At 35.6% G+C, this 25,170-nt stretch overlaps 2 protein-coding genes across 5 annotated transcripts in view; one reads left to right on the top strand and one right to left on the bottom strand.

Annotated features, from left to right (window-relative positions):
* The window catches only part of LOC122571664 (histone-lysine N-methyltransferase SETMAR-like), a 44,288-nt gene extending 42,060 nt beyond the window's left edge, over positions 1–2,228 (bottom strand). For both annotated transcript variants that reach the window (XR_006318147.1, XM_043735725.1), the window contains exon 1: positions 1,914–2,228. The gene's annotated coding sequence lies outside the window, so the exon portion shown is untranslated. The remainder of the gene's footprint in view (positions 1–1,913) is intronic.
* The window catches only part of LOC122571660 (CCR4-NOT transcription complex subunit 6-like), a 925,145-nt gene that overhangs the window by 521,064 nt on the left and 378,911 nt on the right, over positions 1–25,170 (top strand). The window contains exon 4 of one of the 3 annotated variants that reach the window (XM_043735714.1): positions 5,652–5,707. The exons of 1 other annotated variant lie outside the window; for it this stretch is intronic. In XM_043735714.1, the coding sequence (XP_043591649.1) occupies positions 5,652–5,692 (41 nt within the window). In that variant the 3' untranslated portion in view covers positions 5,693–5,707. Of the gene's footprint in view, positions 1–4,748; positions 5,073–5,651; positions 5,708–25,170 lie in introns of those variants that run through there. One more of the 3 variants, XM_043735715.1, reaches the window with a different exon arrangement.

The raw sequence follows: 25,170 nt of genomic DNA, 5'->3' as shown, positions 1-25,170 counted from the left end.
ACTAAAAAATAACGCTCTTGAATCATTTAATCTCGTGCAAAAGAATTACTATAACTTATTACGATTTGCGCTTTGAATAGTCAATCAACAGAGTTCAGTATAGCGAAAAAGTATTCAGTCCACAGCGATCGTCAGCGCTGGCAGCATGCCGTCCGTACGGATAGCATAGGCTCCGAGTATTCAGCACTCTAAGGGTTAATAAATATAGGATTTTTTATATTTATTTAGAATGGATTAAATAGGAAACGATGGTTATATAACGTGAACTAAATACAGTAATATGCTATAACTAAGACAATTTTAAATAGTTAATTTACAAATCTCGTCACCACGGTTCCAACGCTCTCTTTCACGCGGACCACCCTCCTCGACAACGCTGACAACACTCTCTGATTTCTCAACTAACTACTGACTGTTAATCCATCTTTCTCCCTTAAGTATCCCTTTGTCCTTTCCAATAACCCCACCACGTACGTGTTCCGCAACCGTCCGTGGCCATGGTCACGTAGGCCTTTTTTGCGCGCAACTATTCGACTGAACGACCGACGATACATTGATGGGCCTGTCGGTATTTAGGCTTTCTGGCAACATTGTTTATGGTTCTTACGCTATTTCTTACGCTATTTCTTACGCTATTTGTCTACGATACTACAGTATCGAGATCCGCAAGTTATTTTAAAGGACTACCATAAGATAAATGTAAGAGACTGTAAGTATACAATTAGGAACATTTGATAAAGGAACATCTCTAAAAGAGGAAGGAAAGAATTGGATGCATCGTTTCTTGTTCCAATTTTGTACTGTATATCTTCCCTAAGTTCAGATTAGAGCAAAATTGGGATATAAAAGTTATCGGATCGTAGGGGGGTCAGAGGTGAATTATTTTTGTTTGATCACACATGATCGATGTCGTCTGTTTACAAATCTTGCACATACGTTGCATGGGCGATCGAGTTGTAGCGAAGCCTTTTCCTTTTTATAGTATTTTTATTTCTATTGTACTTATCGACGTCGAGCATGTCTTATGAACCCATTAGCGCGTAATGTGCCACGTAAAATTAATGATAAAAAAGGAGTAGCTGAGCAATAACTTAACTTGACCGTGTTTTTATAATTTTGTAGGCTTTTATTCGCGAAAATGATTAAGTATAATATTACAATGAAGTAGCGAAGTTAAAATAGTTGTTCAAATCACACAAACTGTACACAAGACTCAAAACTCAAAACTAAAGACTAAAGACTAGACTAAAGACTACAGACTAATCTCGTTGTCAAATGCTTGCAGTTTTTATATGTTGCAAGGGGATTGCCCTACGTAATGGGGAAAGTGTAATGTTGAGCCATGTGCAAAGGTTTTACAAAAGATATAATCTAACAAACACGAAGATGGTACCCCACTGGGGGTAACCATCCACATGCTATATTTTACCAAATATTTAAGCTATAATATTTTACCAAATGTCCTACTGGACAAATTGTAAAATTTAGATAAATAATAAAAAAAAAATGTGCAAAGGTCAAGTCAAAACCTAACGGTTCGCTGTCAGGTAGTATGGAATGGCGTGGGTTTGGGTATGGTCATTGTCACAAATACTTGACACTACTTGTCTATCACTACTCGTTTTACAAATTATATTAGAATCAATCTTGAAACTCACGATAATGTAGTACTATTGAAAACTCAAGCTACAGATATTTAAAATAGTCATGAAATATTTTAAAAAGACTTTTATTTCAAATACTCAATTTAAATCGCGTACGAGATTTTAGAGCAAAGATAAAAAGATTTTATCCTTCAACTTGAACATTTGAAATATTCTGCACGATTCAAGTACAATATCAAATGGCAATTTTCAAACAATTAATCTGCTCTTCGGATAATTTGTATGGGATACAAAAAATAATATACTTACGTGTAAATCCGGTCGAAAGCGAAGCAGTCTTCCAATAATGAAACGTCAGTGTAAACACAGCATATGTAGAGTAAGTTTCACATTGACACAGTACAGTGATCTTGCATGCGAAGAATGAATGCACTACACGAAAACAATAAATTACATCGGCCTGTTCGAGCAAAATATGATTTCATAAACGATCTCACTGAAGAAATTGGATAGCACATAAATAAAAAACATAATTGTAAGCACAGCAAACGATTCATATAATCAACGATTTTACGTATTCGATTTGGCGTCAGTCGCCAACGACGTACGACAATTCAATGTCTACTAACCGCGTGTCCTACAACGACTGAAACTCGTGGTAAGAAATTTGGGCGAAGAACAATAAACACGAGCCCGACTCGTATTACGTACGTCGTTCGAACTAAACGTAAACAAGACGAGCGTAGCTCCTCGTTCAGTTCTCGATATTTCCTTTAGTTGCGTGTTATTCTTCGTTACGTGCACACGTGCTATAATTCCCTAAAACTATTAAACAACCCTTATACCTATCGTGTCAGTGAAAAGAAAATCTAATATTGATGATAGCAGTGTGAAGTGTGTTATTATTGCGGACAGTGATTCGGCAGATTTTTCTGATAATAATAGCGATGGTAAGTATATTATGTTTTCTATTGTATTTCGTTGTTTCGAAAAATATCACACAGTCGAAGATTACTAATTTTCTACGAGTTTTCTCAAAACGTTATTAATTTAAACTAAGTATTAATTTACAAATTGTTAGTGATGCACTATCCACTTCCAAACAATACGCCATTTTTGTTCACTGATGAATCGATCATAATTACTTGTCAGACATCTTAAAAGTGTTAGTCACGCCCAAACGTGTTTACTATTTCACAGTTGTTTTCGTTGCGCCGAAATGTACATGTCATAAAACGCATAATCGAGACAGAAGATATTGTAAAATATATTTCGAAACATCTGAAAACATGTATGTACTGTAAATTATAACCTTAAACGCTTCCACTTTTAATTGTGTGTATCGACCGGTAACTCTAATTTATTTTTTAAGTGTTAGATTTTAAATGCTACAATGACGCGTAAATAATAATATTAAAGTCATTCAAAACAATCTTTACTTATCTCAGAAATAATATAATTTTGATTACAATATTTATATTAGTCATAATTGAGTAATGTGTGGAATTTTTTAAAACATTCATTGGGATGCAAGCCGGGTTTGCGTTTACAGGTCTCACAGTACTCACTGAGGATTATTATTTTTTATTTGTAAACAATTACCGATAACGACCCAAAAATACATTTGGAGTAAAGCGCCGCACATCGGTGATGCTTCAGAGGTACACTTGGAGTAGAGCGCCGCACATCGGTGGTGCTTGAGAGGTAGACTTGGAGCGTTAAGGGTTAGATTGACAGGTACAGTGATATTATTACTTATTTTTTATATTGTTTATTACTTATATAAGTTATATTACTTATTTCACGTGAAGTATCAATGAATTACGAAAGCAATAGATTAAATCGATTACTTTCTCCAGTAAAGTATGATTTTATAAACAATCTCGGTAAAGAAATTGAATAGCGCGTAAATAGCGGAAATATTCTGTTACGATCGAGATTGTCGTAACAGCTGTGTTATGAACGTGTTCGAATGGCAATAGGAAAATGGACGCGTGTATCCGTTTTCCCTTTAGGTACGTAGCTTCGTATCACAGTCATCAAGGTATTACAGCGTTCTTGAAATAACAGTGTAAGATCTATCTAAAGTGGTGGAACCGTCACACGCTTTTCATCGTGACCGATGATACTGGTTCGCTTAACGACGATCATTGTGTTACTTTAGGCTCGAGATGGGAGGATATCTAAATTGGAGGTTTAAGGAATAAACTTCGAAGAAAAATGTAGACGGCTTGCCAGAGAATTTTTTTTGCGGCTAATAATATATCTACATGTACGGACACTAGCAGACTATATTATGGGCTGTTTTTTCCTGTACTCATATGCTTTAAGAGCGTATTTGAGAACTGATGGCCCGTAGAAATCTATGTTTTTTCTAAAGTAAGCATTTATTAATAGAATTATTTTAAATAATTAATATTTTGAATATAAGATTGAATAGAAATGTGGATTGAAACGAGAAGAATTCTTGTCCAAGGTAAAGTGAAATAGAATATACTTTGAGATTATCTGCTTTATAAATAATTTACGAATACATAACCTCATAGCGAGAAATCTTTTTTATTTATTTAAAATTTACCGGGAAAGAATAGCCTAATCAATTTAGAACGATCAGTGATAGAGTTGTTTCGTTTTTTTTTAATAAAAATATATCTACATTTCTTTTTTCAAAAATCGAATCATCATCTCATTCTTGCGTGAAGACATATTCAGGTAACATGTTCGTGAATAGTCCACGACATTTTTCAATTAAATATTTTTATTCCTAAAATATTGATGAAAGTAATAGATATGTACCTGCATCGTTACGCTTGCAAAAGATATAATACCGAATTGCAAGACTTAGTTATATCAGCCTGTATAATCGAATAAAAGTTTACACACGTTTCTAAATAAAATTTCAGTAATGTTTCCAAGAAGGGAAAAGATTTGAATACACTTGTACCGTATTGGACACAGTAGCAAAGTCGAGATGTACTGGCTGTTTCCCTTTAGCCATATAACATTCGCACCACTGTTATCACCGTATTACAGGTTTTACGAAATAACAGCTCAAGACTCGCGTAATGCACGTGAACATCGGTAAGTTTTCACTCCCACTCGATGTCCCGAGGTAACTTAACGGTAATCGTTTTACATTTTCAGGCCCAACGGCCGACGAACGATTCAAGGAGAACTAGTATTTCATTGATAACTCACCCCGTGTCCCGACCTTTACGACCACCACACTGTACGTACACTGTTGCACGCGCATACCCGCCAGGCAAAGTCCAATGATTTGTGTATCGACAGTCGTCAGTATTAATGCCATTTGTGTGCAATTATGTTAGTTATTATGTCAAACAACCTACCTTTCGCGGCTCGTTTCAACACGTTTTCAGCATTATGGCATTGCGACTTGAAAACGACACCAGATACCCGATGAAATAGCTCGCGGCCAACAACACGATTGCGTTGGTGGGTAGATCAAATTATAAATTAGAACGCGCGGAATCTATTAAGGAAGCGTTCGATGAGCATTTCGAAGCGATTTATATTCAGGAAAGTTACGAAGCGATAGATAGAATCTCTTTCATACTGTAATTCTTTCTACGTGTATTAATGAAATTATGATAATGCTTCACGATTTCACCGGTATCTTCGATTTCTTTTTTAAGCTTCTATATATTGAAAGAGTTATTTAAAGAGATAAAATATCGTTATAAAAATTCTTAGAATTGTTTTCGATACTTTTTTACCTTTTTAAATAGCCCTATGTAATGTATTGTAATTTGAAAAAAATTGGAGATACCGATCATATTCTAAAGCATCACCGAGAAATTATTTATATTTTGATAATGGTAGTTTCGATAATTTCTCTTTAGATTTCTTATATATACATTATCTACGTAAGTTTGTATTTTTATGAACTCTATTTCAAAGATAGAATTTAATTACAGATTTGTTTTGCGCTTTTACGTTTATTTGTTTTTGCATACTATGTGCATTCTGTGCATATGTGCAAAAGTAAATTGCGAGTAAATAACTTAAAGGTTTAATTTATTTTAGGGTTCCAGATCGGAATTAGAAGTTTGATTTCCTTTTTCTAAATCGCAACCATTAGTTCCACATCTTATAACAAGAAGACACGATGTTTCCTTTTCCATTTTGAGAAATGATCTTCATAAATTAGAGACAAAGGTAAATAAAGTTTTTGAATCATCGCTATACCTTTAAGGCCCGTAAAAAGAAATATGCTTCACAAAATAGTATTATTCAAGAATACGTGTAACCAATAAAATGTTAGTTAAATCTTAATTGTTAAGGAATCGTAACTCCTGGAATTTGGTATTGAAACAGCGGTTTACAGCTTCTTGTTTAGGGCATTTATCATTATTAATCCACTTTTAAAAAATATTTACGTTTTCACAAATTATAAGAAATATTCAACGTTAGAAGAATTTCCTAATTGGCACGATAATTGTCACGACAGAAAAATTTAATACTGTTATCGCTATCAAAATACAGTTTAATTGGCAATTAAGCATTCTTGTTTACAAAACCGATATACGCATACTATACACACGAGAAGTATACGCGAAATCCTGCTTAATAGTGATTTATGGAACGCTAGTTGCCCGCCCGCACTCTCTTTCTTTTTATAACAATTTATGTTTATTACCCCCTGTTTGAACATTCTTCAGATGTTGAAGTCCATGGAATTCGACACAGTGGGGACACACCTTAACGTTACATCGTATCCAATAATCGAATATCATCATCGACAGCGATACACTGGTATTTATACCATTCACGTTTCCATTTCATCATCACTTAATTATTGGAGTTACTTGATCGTGCTTGCCATGCCGGTTGAAATAGTATTGAGAAGTAACGCTAGATAACGCGCCTCTATTGATTTGTCAGTTGGGATAATGGATTTCAATGCATAACACAGAATCTCATGGAACGCGAGCGTGTGGTTGCCAGCCACAGATTAATACGGCTATCGCGGAACGACAGGTATTCCATATGTATCTGGTATTTCGTAAATGTTAATATAACTTGATCGTATCCCGATGCGAATGTAAATGCACCGGACATGGTGCAGTCTCTTAACCCTTAAATGCATACTGTCTCTATTTGGCATATTTAAATGGCCTTTCTTATATAGGTAACATGTAATACTTATTGCATGGTGCTTTCGAATGTATTTATTACTATTTTTATACTATTAATATGTTCATAATACAGCAAGAAATTAAAAAATTATCTGCTTGTCTCGATACAAGGCAACTTGCGCTTTATCATAAAGGAAAGGATAACGGTTATAGTAAAATTGCACAAGTATTGGAATTAATTGCAGCAGATCTTAGTAGAAGATGCGAAGAAAAATATCTAGCGTGTAATTAACGATAGAGCTAACAAACTCGTCAAAATGACGGATTTCAGATTTTCTTTTTGTACACTTTCTGATGTAGGTATTTTAGCTAAATTTAATATTAGTTTTTGTTTACATGGGATCAGAATTATATCGGTTTATATAATTTAATTAATATCATTCAAATTATATTAATTTATATATATGTAGAACACGTAGTGCATATTACAGACCGATAGTTCTAATTTTAACGTTACTCTTAGGAAGAAACTGTTCCCATATGTATTTGTAAGCTACAACAAATCTTTGGAATATTTAATTTGATCGTGTGTTCACCGTATGTTAGTTTCTTCTTTCAAGTCTATAAGAATACCAAACATAAAATACATGTTAAAAATTATTTTTGTATGACTTTGCAATATTGGCAATTTTCTGTATTTTATATTTGAGAAGAGTCATGCATTTAAGGGTTCAAATTTCGCATAAAATGTCAATTTACCAAATGATCGGTCGCTGTAGGATAAAGTTTCGTGCGATTGCGATATAAAGGAATGGAGTTTTCGATGAATTCGACGCCGTCCACTTCAACGAGTTAAAGAGGAAGCGAACGGGATAACGCAACGCTGGGGAATTACGTTATATAACGAGATTAATAGTTAACGGCTTCCTGATCACGAAACATTCGATTTGTATTACAAATGCGAGTTACACGATCGGAATGTCGATTCCATGAAGTTGTTTCATTCTTGTCAACGAAGGGTTGGATTGGGTATCCGTTTTCGCTGTAACGCGGAACAGGAAGGCAACAATCTCATTATAGTATTAAATATCTCGAGATACGTAAAACGCTTTCGCATATCGCTCGACTATCGTATCAAATTATACCTCACAATTACTGTATTAACGGTAATTAATTGTCTACGGCGGTTATACGTTTAATGGGGTACGTGACGGGTATAATCGTCTACGTCTTATTCTCATCCACTCGTGTGCAGGTTTTGCGTTATAAACGCATTAAAGCCTATTGAAATTACTGAATGAAGTAAGTTAACGTACCACAAGGAGTAAGGAAGGAACGTAATTCAAAGCTTACACGTTGATCATTCACCTCCGAGTTTCATCACATTGAACTATTCTTCGGTTGACATATTTGTGACTTTTCGGCTTTTCGTCGCGTTCTTAGTACATCGTATTTTGTTCTGAAAATTCCAATTCACTTCTTCAGTCTTCCCCGGTCCACCTGTAGAATCACAAATACAGCTGGGAATAAAGATAAGTAAGTAGGTAGTGGAAGTAGGTGTTAATGAAGTTTAATCGGATTAGTACTAGTGTTATATACTTCAGCTTTATTTTTGTTTTAGATTATTTGGCAAATAATTGAAATTGCGAGCGGTTTATTCAGCAAATACATGCAATAGCGGTTTATCCAGAAAATAATAAGCGATACACGAGATATAATTAATAAAGAAAACAAGGCCAATACAACCTAGAACTTAAGCGTAACGTGTGACAGTAATATGCTGTTGAAGAACATGCTCGGCCACCCAACTGGTTATCAAAAAGGAAATGACCAACTCGACGAAATACACCTTACATCAACGTTCGACTTCTTACCGCTATTATACTATTTATCATAAACTATTTATTTACCGTAGAAACTACTTATTATACATATACATAAATCTATTACGCGTACGATGGCTGAAATTTTCTTTAGAGAAATTAATATTTTTGTATAAACAAGTCGTATTTCACTTAGCCTCATCGATATCTATTTCTACTTTTTCTTCGACTGTATGTCATCCAGTCGTGAAAGATATCTAATTATCGATATCTCAGCTCTCTCTCACCGATTTCAATGGTCTTGGAAGAGAATATTTATAGAATTTAAATAGAATAGTTGCAGAAATTAACGTTTTGAACAACTTTTCCCTGTACAGATAACCGCTGTTCAGCCTTAGTTTTCGAAATGTTGCAAAAAGCAATTGACACTTCACTGAATTCTGACAAAATATATATAACGATACGTATAAAATATAAATATAATATGGATAAAATCCCGCGTTTAAAAGAAGATACGCTACTAATGTGTCTATCTGTGACAATGAGTGACACAACCACAAGCATGGCCGACACGTTTGCCGCCTCGTTCAATCTTCGTCTATACAAAGTACAAACAAAAGATAAGAATTAGGTTTGAGTTAGGCTCAGGGTTCCCAGACGATTCCCTTAATTCGAGGATAGCACGACGTTACCTCTTCCGACACTTTACAGCTACGTGGCTTGTGTGAGACGTGACATGAATTCCTTCTTCTGTGCGTCGCGTTGACAACATTGTCCCTCTCCCTGCACTTGTCTACAGTATGAGACCCGATGTCAGTGATCCATTAACTATACTATATCCTCTACTACTGCAGAGATTTTTTTCTTTAATTCCGTCAATCTGGTGACGCTGGTTAGACATTAGACAGTAAGACAATTTAAATAGTAACGAGCTATACGCTGGCACGAATGGCTGTAAGCAGATCTCGTTGTAGTGGTACCGACAGTTTCTTGCGAATATTCCGAAAATTAAGGCCAAATGGCGGTTGTATGCAGAGAACAATGTTGTTCAGAAAGTTAATTTCCACGAGGTATTAACAAATCATCGAAATTGGTGAGGTGGTTGTAAGTAAGGTTGGCATTTATGAAAACATTAGTCTAGGATAAAGAGCATCAAAAACCTGGACCTTTCCGCCTGAGACCTGAACACTTCTAACTGCTTTTTAGATTATTAAGATTATTATTAGATTAAGTTGAAAGCTTCTGTGAATTATAGACTGTAACTGAATAGCACTACGTCTGCATTTCGATCGTTCCTAGAAGAACAAATGCATCGCTATCCAGTATATTAACCATATTAATAGAGAAGCCACGGATCCCAGATCATCGCACGCAACGCACACGTAGCGTGATAACACGAATGATCGGTGGAGTTTGATCGTTTGGACAGCAAATAAGCATGGGAATCCCAGATCTCTAGAGAAAATCCCTTGGACATTTGCTGACGCCTTAAAAATTAGAACAAATTCTGGGAAATTCGGACTGATGACAACCTCAGGTGGACGAGATATCGATATCTAACAAATCAAAATTTGGTATTCCCGAGTTGGTCTTCAATTACATGCAAACAGCCAAGGCTTCTAGCACTTAGACTATACATAGACGACTATCCGCAGAGGACTGATAGAATACACTTTCAGGAAAATATACTTTTATATAGAAATATAGATGCAAAATATAACTACACACACCGATATATATATATATACACTGATGTAATATAAAGAATAGGGTGGATATAAGAAAGAAACGTTACATAAACAGTAATAGTAGCAATACTTTACAACGATTAAGAGATCAATGTAAAAATACGATATGATATGTTGCAAGAAATTAGAAAAAGGAGATCAACAACCTGCCTGTAATAGATAGGCCACGAGCTTAGTATAAAATAAGTACGAAACAAAAAAATAAATTATTCGCGAGCCGACAACGATCGTAGAGAATAGGAGCATCGTGGGTGAGCTGAAGCAAATAACGAAGTTCATGGTTCGCACCCGTGCAGTAGAATCCGATATGACGCACCGTGGAAACCCGATGATGCGGTACCGGAGGAATTAATCCGGGCATGGTCGGAGCGGTAACTATGCCGCGTGTGCGGCATACCGGTATCCCTTGCTGAGAGCGACTCCTCGTGTCGTGACTATTCTCGCCCACACGTTTATAAATCCCCTCGCGGTCGATTCTCCATCCCCACAGCCGTTTTCTCTTCCCTTCACTAGACCTATGCGATACCAAGCTCGGACCCTACCTTACCTTGCCTCTCGTTCTGCTTCTCGTTTCGCTGCCTCCTCTTCCTCAACCTCTCTTCTTCCCTCAGTTCGCTGCATCTCTTGCGTCGAGCATTCATCCTAGTTAGAGCATACCACTAGGCCCATTATATCTCAACTGATTTGAATTTAACGGTTGCCAGACACCGGCATTGTGCGTACACCCGTCTCATGCCTCCCGCTACTCGCATCGGCAGTCTATCATCTCTTTCTCTCTCTTTCTTTCTCTCCCTATCTTTCCTCGTCTTCTCCTCTTCTCGCAACGCGAATCTCTACTGTTCGCACCCATCTTCCTACGACCACCCAATACAGTGATCGAGCAGATAATTGCTAAGCATATAATTTACCCTATTTGACTTGGGGTGGTTTTCGATGCCCGGCAGATAATCATTTCTTGTTCTTTTTACACACTTTTGTAAGGTCTACACGCGCTTAAGTTTATCGTTACGTGCTATTTAACAAGCGTGCTTATGAACGCACCAAAGAGGTTGTTAGTGCTATTATTAGTACTGTTATTAACTGTAACTTCAATTTGTTTGCTGTTCCATCCTATTTATTCTTTTTACGTACATTTATAAGTAGGTTTTTAAGTTTATCGTAGCATACATGGCTGCTATTATTATTTACTGTTATTAATTGTAACTTGTATCTGTTTGCTGTACCATCCTATTTGTTCTTCTTGCTTATTTTTATAAGTACGTCTTCGAGTCTATCGTTGTACGTTATTTATCGTAGCGTGGGTAGTTACTGTAACTTAAATAACTTGTAACTTAAATTTATTTGTTACTTCGTCTTATTCGTTGCCCTGCTGTTCATTGTAACTTAACTCTCTTGAAGGTCTGTTAGGTTGTCACAATTTCTAGCATTATCGAGCCTTATTGAAACAGAATCCCACTATAAATATGATTACGTGTGTCATTTTAAAAACTATATTTAATTTGTTCCTTTCTTTTCAAATTTAGATGCATTATTAACCGTATTGCAGTGCTTGAACCTTTTATGTCCCGAGAAAGGAGCCCTTTTAATACTTGAAGAGAATCATTGAAAGGAGAAATCAGAAATACTGATTTTTTAATTAAAATTTATATAGCAAATTTAGGAATTTTTCTAACGGCAGACAAAGTTGATCCGGTCGAAAATGAGCCAGAACACACAGTACAGTTAATAGAAAAATCCTTCTTGAAATGGTTAGATATGTTTCTTATTCCGTTTTATCTATCGTGTACACTTAATCATCGAGAACTGAACTTGTTATTTCGATCGTTTGTATAACTCATTCTTTTATTTTCCAGATGCTGTATCTTTGTTTGTAAGAGATTCTCATACATGGTTGCTGTCTTGAAACTCAATGTTAGTCAGGCTTTACTTGCAACTAAAACGGGTTTGCTACACTCTTGTACGTCGTCTTCTGTTTAAGACTGACATAGAAGAAGAGAAACGTCATACTAGATCTATTGATCCGTTTCTGAACTTTCTATTCTCTGTAATGACAGCGTATGAAGAACAAGCCGTGTACATGATCGCACGTGTGTACAGTATTGCAATAATTTACGATATACCCGGAAGTGGGTGGTCGCTGCATGAATAAATAAGTCGAAAATGTGGAATAAAATCTCCTTCGCGTATTCGTTTGCCGGATAGATTGAAATTAAAATCCATGAAATAGAGTGAACCATTCTGATGTTCTCATGCAGTATTATTTCCAAAATTATTCACTATTTTAAAGATATATTTCAAGAGAGACATCATACGGTGAACATGATTGCATTGATTTGTATTAAATCTCGAATTTAGTCTGATATTTAATTTTATAGACGAGGTAAACCATGAAATTTCAAACTGATTCTTGTGCTTCTTAATACGAAAATATCTTATTTGTTATTAATTACATGCATGTGAATATATATATTTTGGTACATGCAGGATGTTATACATAAAAAGATAAAGTGACAGGATTTTACTACCTCTAATTATATACAATTAGCATTTTTCGAAAATAAATGTGCAGCATAAAATATACAAGACAAAGACGAATATACAAAATTCAAATCATTTGGTAAAGGAAAATTACTCTTCAAATTTTCTTTTAGGGGATGTATCTATCTATTGACAAAACTAAATTTAATTTTTATCTGCCTTTCAATGATAATGATAACGTGTCGAATGAATAACATATTTAAGTTTCTGAATATTGTAATTAATATTTTTTATCTGAAGAGTGGTACACTATTAACAGTAATGTAAAATCGTGTCACGGTTTTTCCTTCTTCACGCACAATAATAGCCCAAAGTATTATCTGTAATTGTTGCAGAACCACGCGTGCATTAGAGTATCAACGTGAGAAAAAAGCAAACGTTCGGAAAAATATTGCTCCGTTTGTGTATTTCCATTTCGCGTCCGCCTACGTTCAATTGACTAGAGTAAAAATCGTACTTCCGATTGCTAGCGAATAATTGCAATTCCATTTCCTGCGTATAAAATATTCTTTGTATTCAGAGAACAGAGAAGTAACGTTTTCGTTGCGTTTTTGTGTGGATTCTCCAAGAGCAAGAGTGTTGCAAGCATCATTTTATGGAAATTCAAGCGTGGAAGCAGTCTCAGACTAATTTGCTGCAGTGAACGTTATGAAGCTGAAAGAAAATCTAGCGAGGTGTAAATCTGTTGCAATTTCAATCATTTTTTGCTTACAGTAAAACAGTATTTTCGCTCTACGAACAATTTACTTGTCCCTGCTTGTTCGTCATTACGTGCACGTATTGATTCCTGCAACTTCACCAGTTCTACTTATTGGAATATTCCGAAGTAGCTCGGTTTCCACCATTCTCTTCCTTCCTCTTCAAAAGACCTAGATGCTGACCCTATATCGAACCAACATGAACAAAAGAATTACATCCTGTACTTTAGGTTACTGAACTCTACTCCATTCTATTACGGACAGCAAGGGACGATACTTGAAGAGGGTCCCTCTCGTGGACAGCACTAAATTACGTACACATTTCGAATGCTTAACATAATTTGTCTCGGGTTCGCTGCACTTAAGCATTAAAAATATAATCGGTCAGTTGAAGAATACACGCTGGCTCCCATCAATATTCGGACGCTATTTAAAAGCGAATAGTCTTTTTCAAACTGAAGCAAACGACTTGAGATTTTCTGAGAAGTTGGAAGTTTGTTAGGTGACGTATGAAATAATTTTTGAAGAAATTGCGAATAGTCGGAATCGCGAGGGAAAGAGTAAAGCTCGCTTTTTACGACTCTTGTTATCTGAGCTTGTAATGAAAACTTGTGCGACACATTTATGTTACTTGTATGCAAGCTAAAGATTTGATCGAAATCGGTTGACACGGGAACGAGCGACAGCCATCGAAAGAGTCTTTAAAGTTTAGGCCGAAAATCGTGAAAAGACTGTGATTTTCGCCACTTTTAACGTCTGTAGCTCATAGCGACGTTAATAGATTTCCATGAAATTTAATTAGCGCACTGCGGATTTTTATGCATTTTTGCGAAATTTCAAGGTACAGAAGTGCGCACAGTACATGTGGCATATAAAACTGTACAAAATGTTCAAAGCAAAGTATCAATTATGATATTTAGACGATGAAACAGATTTTTATTTCTTTAACTGGTTCATAAAAATTTGCATTTGCATAAACATCCGCAACCTATTAATTAGATTCCTTAACACCTCTTCGAACATTTGAAATCCTTCGTATCCTTGAAACTCTTAAATAAATCATAAATAAATTTGAGTTATTTCAAACACGAACGGAATTGGAAATTTCTATTCCACGATCCTCGAACGGAGTTACAAGGACCTCGTCTTAATTTTCTGTGCATATGGGTACCGCGCATGTTAATTACAGCCGACTTACTCGAAATTCAGGGCCGTGCCACTTATTTAGCGTTGGCGACAAGCTCATCTGCTTGCTCATTTTCGTGCCATGCTACTTTCCTTACAGGTTACTTGGAAATTAGATCAATCAAGTTTCTCCTTTCTATCATGAAAATTCATCAAATCCAATCCAGGACTCGCTCTGCTCTTATTATACACCGGAGAATATAAATTGGAGGTCGAATATAATAGATTTCACATTATTATTGCTAATAAAAGATGTTACATTGATTCTAAATTTTCACAGGAATCGCTAATTTTAATCACCCAACGATATTAATATCTTTTACGAATTCTTCGCATCAGCTGCTCAACGTCAAATTCATGGCTACCTTTAAATTCGGTCTTTCGTAACGTTCACCGTCAGAAGAATCACCTGTTCTTTATTAATTTAACGAGCAACTTATAGCAGCGCGCTTAATTATCATAATGTGTCTGCACCAGCGTCGGAATCGATGTTACGATCATTTTTATACCTTGCTTTAATAGGATAAAATTCTATTGGCTGGAATTATGGAAAGTCATAACGACGTGACAGTGCTGCATATGATTATTACGTATAATTCAATGCAACGAATTGTATAATACGCTCGCGTTATTCCCGATACGTGAAATACGTCATGTAGATTAAATCCTCTGGGATGTTCTTTCTACAATGGAAAGAGAATATGCCTCTACAAATGTAACGAAATGAATTATATATTTCCGTTTTCTTTCACAAATATAAATTATTAACGTAAAATACGAATTCACCGTTTGATTGGAAGCTTTTAGATATTATTACCGCAAGGTATTAGATATTACGAGCGGAATAGCGACCCAACCCTATACGGCTGTTGGATAGAGAACTGGAAACATAATTAGACCAATTAGTCAAAGGAATGCAGGTCTGATTGCTCATTATTGTTAATTCTGATAAACCCACTGCATTATATATACAATATATATATAATGTATATATTGTATAATAAAATAATGTATAATACATTGTATATATAATGTATATATATATATATATATATATATATATATCTAGGAAGAAGGAATCACGCGTAACAGTAAAATCTTTTACATATTTCCTTGAAACTGAAGATATTTTTTAACGTTAGAAAACTGTAGTCTGAAAATGACGGAAAAATCGTAGCACAGTTAATCTGCTCGTACGTGTGTGCCAAAAATTCCGTAATTTTGGTAGCAAGGTCGCTATCACGCGGCTTAACACGTCGTTTCCACGTGTCCACGATTCAACCCTTTTTAGGTGTTACGTGTGGACTAAATCTGTACGCAATTACGTAAATGTGTACGCATCTATATTATATTCAGAACGTAACGAATATCTGTATAATGTTCAGAACGTAAATGCGTACGCGATACTATACTATACACATTGTGAATCAGATAACAGATTATGCTACAGCCTAATTTACAAAAGAGATATTTCTTCCTTGTCAGGTATGGAAACAATGATTGGTAGCATTCCAAGTATTTTTTAAAGACATTGTCAAAATTTTCGCTCAATCATTATTCATCGCCTGTGGCATTGCGTTAATCACGTGTTTACCGAATCTTCAAACGAAGTGAATTGATCGGGGGCGTTTATTTTATTGCCTGAAATGACAGATTATTCGCATTGTTCTTCCAACGTTGTGATACTCGAGTCGATTCCGTCGCGTCAGAAGAATGAATGGATTATTAATTTTGAAATTCATTCTCATGACGGACGTGGCATGTGAACTCGCGATATCGTAGGTTCGGCTTGTCGGATTATCATAATACCGTATATCGCAACGTGCCGCTTCCTAAATAAACATTTACGAGCAACGGCGTTCGCATAATGTATTCGCACGTGATCCCCATGCAAGCATACCACCACGTACAACCTACTGGTTTGTTTATCGATTAGATCGGAACTTGAAGCGCATGTTACTGCAATCTACGAGTCTATAATTTCGCGAGATCATTCGCAGCGTAAATCGAAACAGTCGTATAGAAAGAAATGTTCATACTACTTCGATGAGAAAGGCAGAAAAATGTCGGTATGAATATGTAACGTTTGAAAAGAAAACGTGTGTTTAGAATTCGCACGAATGTTTGCATGTTTACAGTCTCTCAGATGTTCAATGTCTCAGCATCTTGTGCTTCGTAGTTGCATGTTTTCATCTTTCTACTTATTGTTACTGATAACTTATTGTATATAGAACACGACGAGTGAGATGAGAAAAAAATGTTACGGTGTTTTATGTCCGATAAGATAAAATATTATAATTCTCTTTACGCTTTTTCTCCAATGTTTGTAAGAAACGAAGATAATTTTCAAATTTTTTAATGCAAACGTTATTAAAATTTTAATAACGTTTCGTTAAAACAACGTACAAAGGTAGGCAGTTAATTAAAAACGAAATTTCCTACGTGAAAACGCATAGAAGCATTGAATCCTCGCGTCTCGAATAATCCATTTAGTCAAACGTTGGAAAAAATTACCACTTTTCGACATTGTTTAAGTAGCTAGTTACCTGTTACGTAGAACGTGTTTTATACGTATATTTGGTAAAATTACCAACTGTACAGACTGCATTGTACTTAATTTTATTGCAATTTCAACATATTCAGGACAGAATTTTAAAAGCAAACATTTTATACATTTGAGCCATAAAAGTTGAAAGTTATCACTAATAAAAAGTTATTTTATAGAGTGCAATTTTTTAGCGACGAACGAAATGTTCTACAATTAACGTTTCCTGCAAATTTTATTTGGACATTGATGAGTGCTATACACCGATGAAAGCAAACAGTACTTTCATTAAGTAAAAAAGTAAGATTATTTCATAGGAAGATAGCTTCTATCTTTAATTTCCATTAAATAATAACTTGACAAACTTATTTCCTAACACATTTAATCAAATACCACGACTTTGTTCTCGCCATCAGATGGAGATCTCGTTATTATCATCATTTATGTTGGGAGAGCGGGAGCAAACGATGCAGCAACAATCTGCTGATTTAACTCCATTCTGCTCTTCAATTTCAAACCCAATTTCTTTCTTTTTAATCAAGCACACAAAATATCTCAAGTAGAGAAAATTGCGGTTCATATGCACGACGTCTTGTTCCAATTTTTTGTTAAATTATCACATCGTTAAATTTTGCGCTATCTTGCCAAGCAACATGCAACTTACAAGTCCTTGGTGATTGCTCATATCAGAAATATGTATATTGAAACATATTAAATGCGTAGTCAGATCAGACTAGATTCCTAAACTAGTAATAACTCGGCAACGTTATTTTCGAGAAAATTGTTGCAACGCGGAAGATCTTCATCGCTGGATGAGCTTTTACCGAGTATCACTGGCGCACGGAACGTTTCGCATGAAAACGCAGGTGAACGCAAACTACGTTCAACAAGCGATGCTGAACGATGGCTTTTAAGGAATCTTACTTTGGTCATCATCGCTTACTCTCACGATAGCTTCGCAAGAGACCACCGTGGTGTTATTAAACGTTCATAAATGCCTAAAGGCAGCAGTCCCCAGCTATGAGTATTCTCGTAAATTGTTCAATCGCCATAGAAAAGATATTGCTTAATGTTGGCCTGCAGACGTGCTGTACACTTTGTATCCAGTGCGGCCGCACTAACTCACTACTTTGAGCGTTTATGAGAATTCGCGTTATAGATAAGACGATGCCGTTTCGATTATTCTGTCGCCATACCTTTCATTACGCCTTCCGGGCATTTCTTAGTCTCTTAGGCTCGAGAAATTTATGCTCCGACATTCTTTGAACATCACACTCTGGCTCTCGAAAGTGTTTGGAAACATAGCGTGGAAAATCTTTCCACGTACATTATTACGTGCATTATACAAAACTTTTTGAAGTTTCGTTATTATCGTAACGGGACACGAGAACGACGCGACTGCGGATTTTTATGCACGTTTGGAATATTTAAGATTGCAAAAATCTACACAGTGCATATGATATATAAAAGCATTTCAAGCAGAACATTTATCGCGATATTTAGCGGACGAAATAAACGAAGGAAGGGAAGGAAGGAGTTATGTTCGTAAAAATGTAAAATTACATGAAAGTCCGCAGTGTAATGGCATGGCTGTAATGGCAAAATTTGAATCGAATCTGAAAATGATTATGTATATCCAAGTTTGAAAGCGTTTATTTCAAACATACACTTGATACGAAATTAGTACACGGGATGCATTGTTGCCTCGAACATATAATTAATGCTAAATGCGTTCCTATCAAATATCGAGGTTTATCAATATAACAGCGGTAATTGATCGTTTAAATAATTTTTGTGAAATGTATATTTGCAGTAAACATCTCTTATGTACATACGTATTTGCATTTGTTTCAAACTTCACCGATATGATCATGATAATTGTATCGTGCATATGTGTCATATCGTATGTTTATAAACTATTTTATATAAAACGTATAGTGGGAATATTCGAAATAAGTGTTCACAAGTGCTGGAATATTTTCGAGAGCCTATACAAGTATCTGGTACGTTGAAAATCGTCGAAAATCTATCTATGTTTGTTTGAGTAAAAATTAAATGTTTATTTTAGACAAATAATGAAAGGTATGCAAATTGTTGTGCGCAAATGAAAAATGAAGATATTTGAAGGCACGCTTCTTATTGTTTACTGCCAATAAATATGATATGCGAGAAAGGTCTTTGAATATTAATATAAAATTGCCGTCGAATTGCAAGTAATATTTTTAACATTCGACTAAATGGATTATCCGTGATGCGAGGATTAAATATTTCCGCGAGCTTTCACGTAGAGAATTTCTGTTTTAATTAACTCCGATGCGTTTGTACGTCGTGTCACGAAAACATTGAAGTTCGCTCATTTAACAAGTCATGTCTGTAATATTTTCTGCAATAACTGTTCGTCACATGAAATTTAATATGAAATTAGTTTTTACTTACCTGTAGGTACTTGTAAGTACGGATTTGTAAATCTGAAAGAAACTCAATAGTCGAGATTCCACTGCCTACGATTCGAATACTACTACTCATAACATACAATGGTTCGTTCATTGTACTTGCCATGTATTTGATCTTCGCCAGTTGTTTTCGAGCCTAAAAATAATTATTTGCAAGTTTCGAGAAGCTACCTACAAGCAGGCACTTCGATGTTAGAACGAATCCATACTTTCACAGGCCCAGGCTGCCATAAAGGAAGCTACTATTTTATTTGCAAATAATTTTTTAATAAAATAAGGCAAATATGTATATATGTATAATTGTTATTATCAATGGTTAGAGTCTTCCTAATTATATGTAAAATATGACATCGACCAAATGACTTCCTCTGGCTACTTGACGACTGCTTACCGATGTATCTGCTCAAACGTGTCCAGCATCTCGAATCTTCTTTTTGATGCTTCTTATCTTCGATTTTACTTATAAAGGGTTCGAGTCTAACTGGCCAATGTTTGAACCTACTTGCCACGTACTTGAGCTCGTCGCCAATTTTCCGTTCATAATAAGTACACTTTGCACATTCTTATGCAAATTCGTATTTTTATGAACCTAACTACAGTAGAAGTCCGTTTATGCGAAGCTATCCGGTGACAAGTTTGTTCGTATAACCAGGTCGTTCATATAATAGCAGTCTATCTGTTTCTTTCTGTCACCTATGATCTTGCGTTCAGTTAATTGAAGTTCCTGTTCATATAAGAGGATTCTACGAAGCATTCCCTCTGAAAGACCTAATAATGTTGCCTACTGCGAAACATGAGAGTGTATCATGTAACGCGTGCCTCTGCTATTTACATCTTACCTATTGTTAGACGTTCTTATTATAAGTGGATTGACGCTCGGTGGCTGTTCACATAATAGAAGCTCGGATAAAGTTCAGTCAATCAGCCACTACTACAATTTCCTTCATATAAATGCAGTTCGTACGAAACAGAGTTCATACAAACGGAGTTCCACTACAAATAAACTACACTCAATAAACTACAAGCGAACAAGTGAAATTTTAAGTAGAAATTTGTTTGATCCGTTGAATATTAAAACAAGTGCAGTGGAAGCTCGGTTATCCGAATTAATTTAGGGCAAAAGTGTTGGGATGAGAGAATTTTCAGATAATAGAACGGTTTACTTTCTTGATATCTTCATATACGTATTTCAAAGAATAGTGATATTACCAATATAAATAATGAAATGAAATATAATTCGATTAAAGATTTATGGACACCAAATCATTTCAGCTGCTTAGTCACGCAATCTTTTTGGCAGATTTAATTCGGTGAAGTTAACTGTATCGTGACTCTACTTCTAAGGCTTCAAATACTATAAAACGTTGAGAAATATCGTTATATTCATTTTTTGATTCATCATTGGAAGAACGTAACGTTAGTATCATAGTGAAACGAAGAAGATTCATCGCATTGAAACCATTCTATCACTTTGGCGTTATCACAACCACCGATTCCTAGTATTCTACGCAATGCAGTAAGAGTTTCTCCTACATCTGTCGCAATATTATCTTCCACTTATTGTAAGTATAATAAATTGCCTTTCTGTATCGTGTTCCCACTGTAGTTCACAATTTGTCCAGTGCCATACATTTGACGTCCACCCAAACATATGCCACCAGATAACAGCAATTCCTTCAATTGAATTGCAATTGTATCGCCTGTCCGACAGTAATATCGTCGATTGTTAACAAAGATTCCTCTGTAGAATCGAACTTTCTACGTGTGAAACTTGTTCTCGTAATAAAACGATAGTAAAGAATTCGGATAACCGAGGTTCTACCGTACTGTACTTTGGATATTTTTCGTATCTCCGCACATGATGCGCATTTTGTGCACGTTTGCAGCTTCAAGTGCATAAAAATGCACAGTCTACTTGTGTAACGTTGACAAAGACGTAGCATCCATCCTCTACCTGTGTCGCCGTATTATCTTTGCGATTTACGACTGTACACATTACACGAACTAAATATCTCTGGTAAGCCTAAGACGCGAACGTCTTGAGAGGATTAAAGCGTCGTCGCTAAGACGGTAGACATCAAGACTACGACGTTCGTATCGCCGCGGTAGGTAGAACGCAAGACGGTGTTGCGAAGTGTTGAGAGCGTTGCACCCCATCACGAGGGCAAGAGCTTTCGGGCGTTTGCACTAAACGCGGCCGTTCCGCCTCGTAACGATTATCGGCTTAGTTAATGTGTCCTCAAGAATGCTTGAATATCTCTGTGAATCCAGGGTTATACCTGTGGATGCGGCCAGCGTGCTTCCTTCGGCCGCAGTCTTATCCGGCGACCGCTTATGTTTCAAGCCCAGTCACTCGGTTCCGTCGTTTTACCAACGCGATGAGCCGCTCATTCCCGCGAGCGCTCGTTTCCAAGACGGTCGTCAGTGCGCCACGTAACGATTATTTTAAACAACCCGCCGACCAGAGAATACAAAGTGGGTTCTTACGTAAATGCATATCCCTTTCCCGACCTATTCCCTCTGCTTTTCGCTACCTATCCACTGGTATTTACGTCGTTTTCTTTTCTTTCTTCCTTTTTGGATTGCTCCGATTGTCCTTCTCTTTTTCTACCTCCTTTTTCCCCTCACCTTTTATCGCTTCTCTTTCAGCTTTCGATCCGTCGATTCTTCTTTATTTACATTAGCGTTTCGTTTGATTTTTGTTTGGCTATCGTCGTTTACTTTACACCACGGCTTGTGTTTCATTTTTTTTTTTTTCTAATTTTTCTTTTTAATTTGTTATGATGCGGTTGCTTTCTGTACATCTTTTTACATTTTGTTTCTGTCAATTCTTTGTTTAAACATGCAGACAGCCTTTTGTTGCTACGCTGTGGTATTTCATCCTGTATTTTCTTTCCTTTCCCTCTTTTTGTCCGTTTAATACCTTTCTTTATTTGGTTCCCTGTAGTTTCGTTATTTTGTCTCTTCTTATTTGTTTGTTGTTACCGACGTTGACTGGTGTTGGTCATTGGCCAAACGTTCTTTTTCCTATCCTGAATACATCACGCCGGTCTGCGTTGTTTTACACAGTTAGACCGCGAAGGGAAATAGTTGTTCCACCTACGAGGTAGAAAAGAGGTTGAACACGAACTGCGGTCCTTCGATATAACATCTGGCTCGTTAAAAAATAGTTAAATTGTTCGATATTCCTGTGATTCAGTCCTTTCTCGAAAGAAAACCAGTTGACTTTGTTTGCTTGTGGGAATAATTCGCTTGATTCCCGCTTTTCGCTTTTTAAGTTCAGGTTTTAAGAGTTTTGGATATCCCAAATTAAAATATTCAGATTCTTTATTGGCATTTCAAAAGCCGACAGAAAAAGTAAAAAGTAGATGCAGTGAGAAGTTCTGAATAAAAAGGAAGGAACAGAGTCGGAGGTAAATTAAATTAAAAAATAGAATAACAGGCATTGATTATTGATAGATGTCTGGTGCCAGGTTCGAATTATGTTCACGTTTATAGAAGCTACCAAACCTTTGCAAATCGGTTTTGTAGCGTTTCGGGACAAAATGAAACGCTTTAGGTATTTTAGATTTTACACATTATCTTAAGTATTTTTTCTTTTCTTTTGTTGTTCATTATATGTTACAAATAACAATTTTGGATATCGATTGTTAAGATACGATTCATTTTGTCAGATATCTATCGTAATATGTCGAGATACGTAACTGCATTTATTTAAATATTTTATCAAACTCCAATGCGCTTTTTGAATTAAATACACATTCTGTCCAACTAAATGACAGATGTTCATCAATTTTCATATTTTTGTGTTTGATCTTTCAAAATACGTACATATCATAATTACTCGGAAAAGGAGTTGCGATGTAATTTGAGAATTATAATTCCTATATATTTTGCACAATTAAATTACAATTATCCATCCAGCACCATATTTTAATTTCTGGTCTTCTACAATACGTTTATATTCCGTAAGAGAAGAGAATGTTGCACAGTGTGATTTAATAATTACATTTCCTATTTTATTTTAAATACGAAGCACGTTAAATTAATGTAATAATTACATACGGGAAAAAATGTTGTGCACATAATACCAAGATAAAATATAGGAACATGCCAGTTTCTGTGAATATTAAAATTCTGCCAACACTCGCTTTTGTTCCATTGCCTGATAGTAAACGATACCGACATTAATGGCAATAACGTAGATATATTTTGTAGCTTTTTAACAATGTAATAAGACAATCTCAATTTCGTTATTTAAATAACGATGTGGTTAATATCCGTAAAACGCGATGCTCATTGGTCAATGAATATGATGCAGTTTACCAAGTGAACGACGTACAAGTGAAAATGATCTATATTTACGGCGATATTCTAGCATTTGGTTTCTTGGCAGTGTGAAACAACCTTTAGAAGTAGTATTACAGGAATAATTTTTCCAAATGCCAGCAAGCTTTTATTTATTTATTTTTTCTGTATTTGCCCTCATATTTTTGTTGTTATTTCTGTGTTCAGAGGTGGGATCACATTAGCTGTCATCTTATTCTTTGGATAAATCGTTCTGAGCCGAAAAACCTTTATTGCGCTTTCTTACATGGACTAGGGAGAAAAACAAAAGAACATTTTAAACCTATCGATCAAATCTATCGATTGTATCTAGAACTATTTTTTATTTACTATTTATTGCAACTAGCGCATCTGCATATGCATGGCGAGCGCGAACTCACGTTGTCATTTTCAACAATTTTCTCTATTACTGCTATCATATGCAAAAGGTACATTTAATTTTTTATAAGCAATAAATATCATTACATTGTGTTACATGCGATAATATTTGATAATTGTTGGCAATTCGATTTCAATGATTTTTGAGTACGTTGGCGGGGGGGCAGAAGTCTGAACAACTTTTCTCTATACGTGTGACAGTCGTCCGGCCTCGATTTCCAAGATCTTCGCAAAATACTGCCGGTACCGTTACAGTGAAGTCTGTCTACAATTAATTGAAGAAAACCCCGCAGGTGTCAAGAAACAAATTTTTCAGGAGGAAAAGAAAATTCGTGCATTAACGCAGTCCCCATCTATGAAAAAGAAAAGTGTAGAAAGCGCTGTATGTGTTACCTCTTAGTTGTAAAAAAAGGTCAACGCTGCACTCGTTTAGATAAATGGCATAGATAGGAGCCGAGAGACTGTGAATTAATGTTTACTGCTACTTATATCTTTCAATTTCAATTTCATTTAAAATTGTACATTCGTAGTTATAACTCTATGTAAGTTCTTATATTAATCAATTTCTCAATTTTTGTTAACATAAGAATTTACATAACGTTAGACGAACAAAAGGAATAACAACGAATGTACGATTTTTAATGAAATTTTGAAACCGGTCATTTGACCGGGTCTGGTATTAGTGTTAATAATTATTTTGAAAGGGAAATTGCGCATAAATACTATACTGCAGTGACTGGTAAATACCTACA

The sequence above is a fragment of the Bombus pyrosoma genome, linkage group LG10, assembly GCF_014825855.1.
Source record: "Bombus pyrosoma isolate SC7728 linkage group LG10, ASM1482585v1, whole genome shotgun sequence".
Taxonomy (NCBI): Eukaryota; Metazoa; Arthropoda; class Insecta; order Hymenoptera; family Apidae; genus Bombus; species Bombus pyrosoma.
This window is presented reverse-complemented; position numbering and strand designations above follow the sequence as displayed.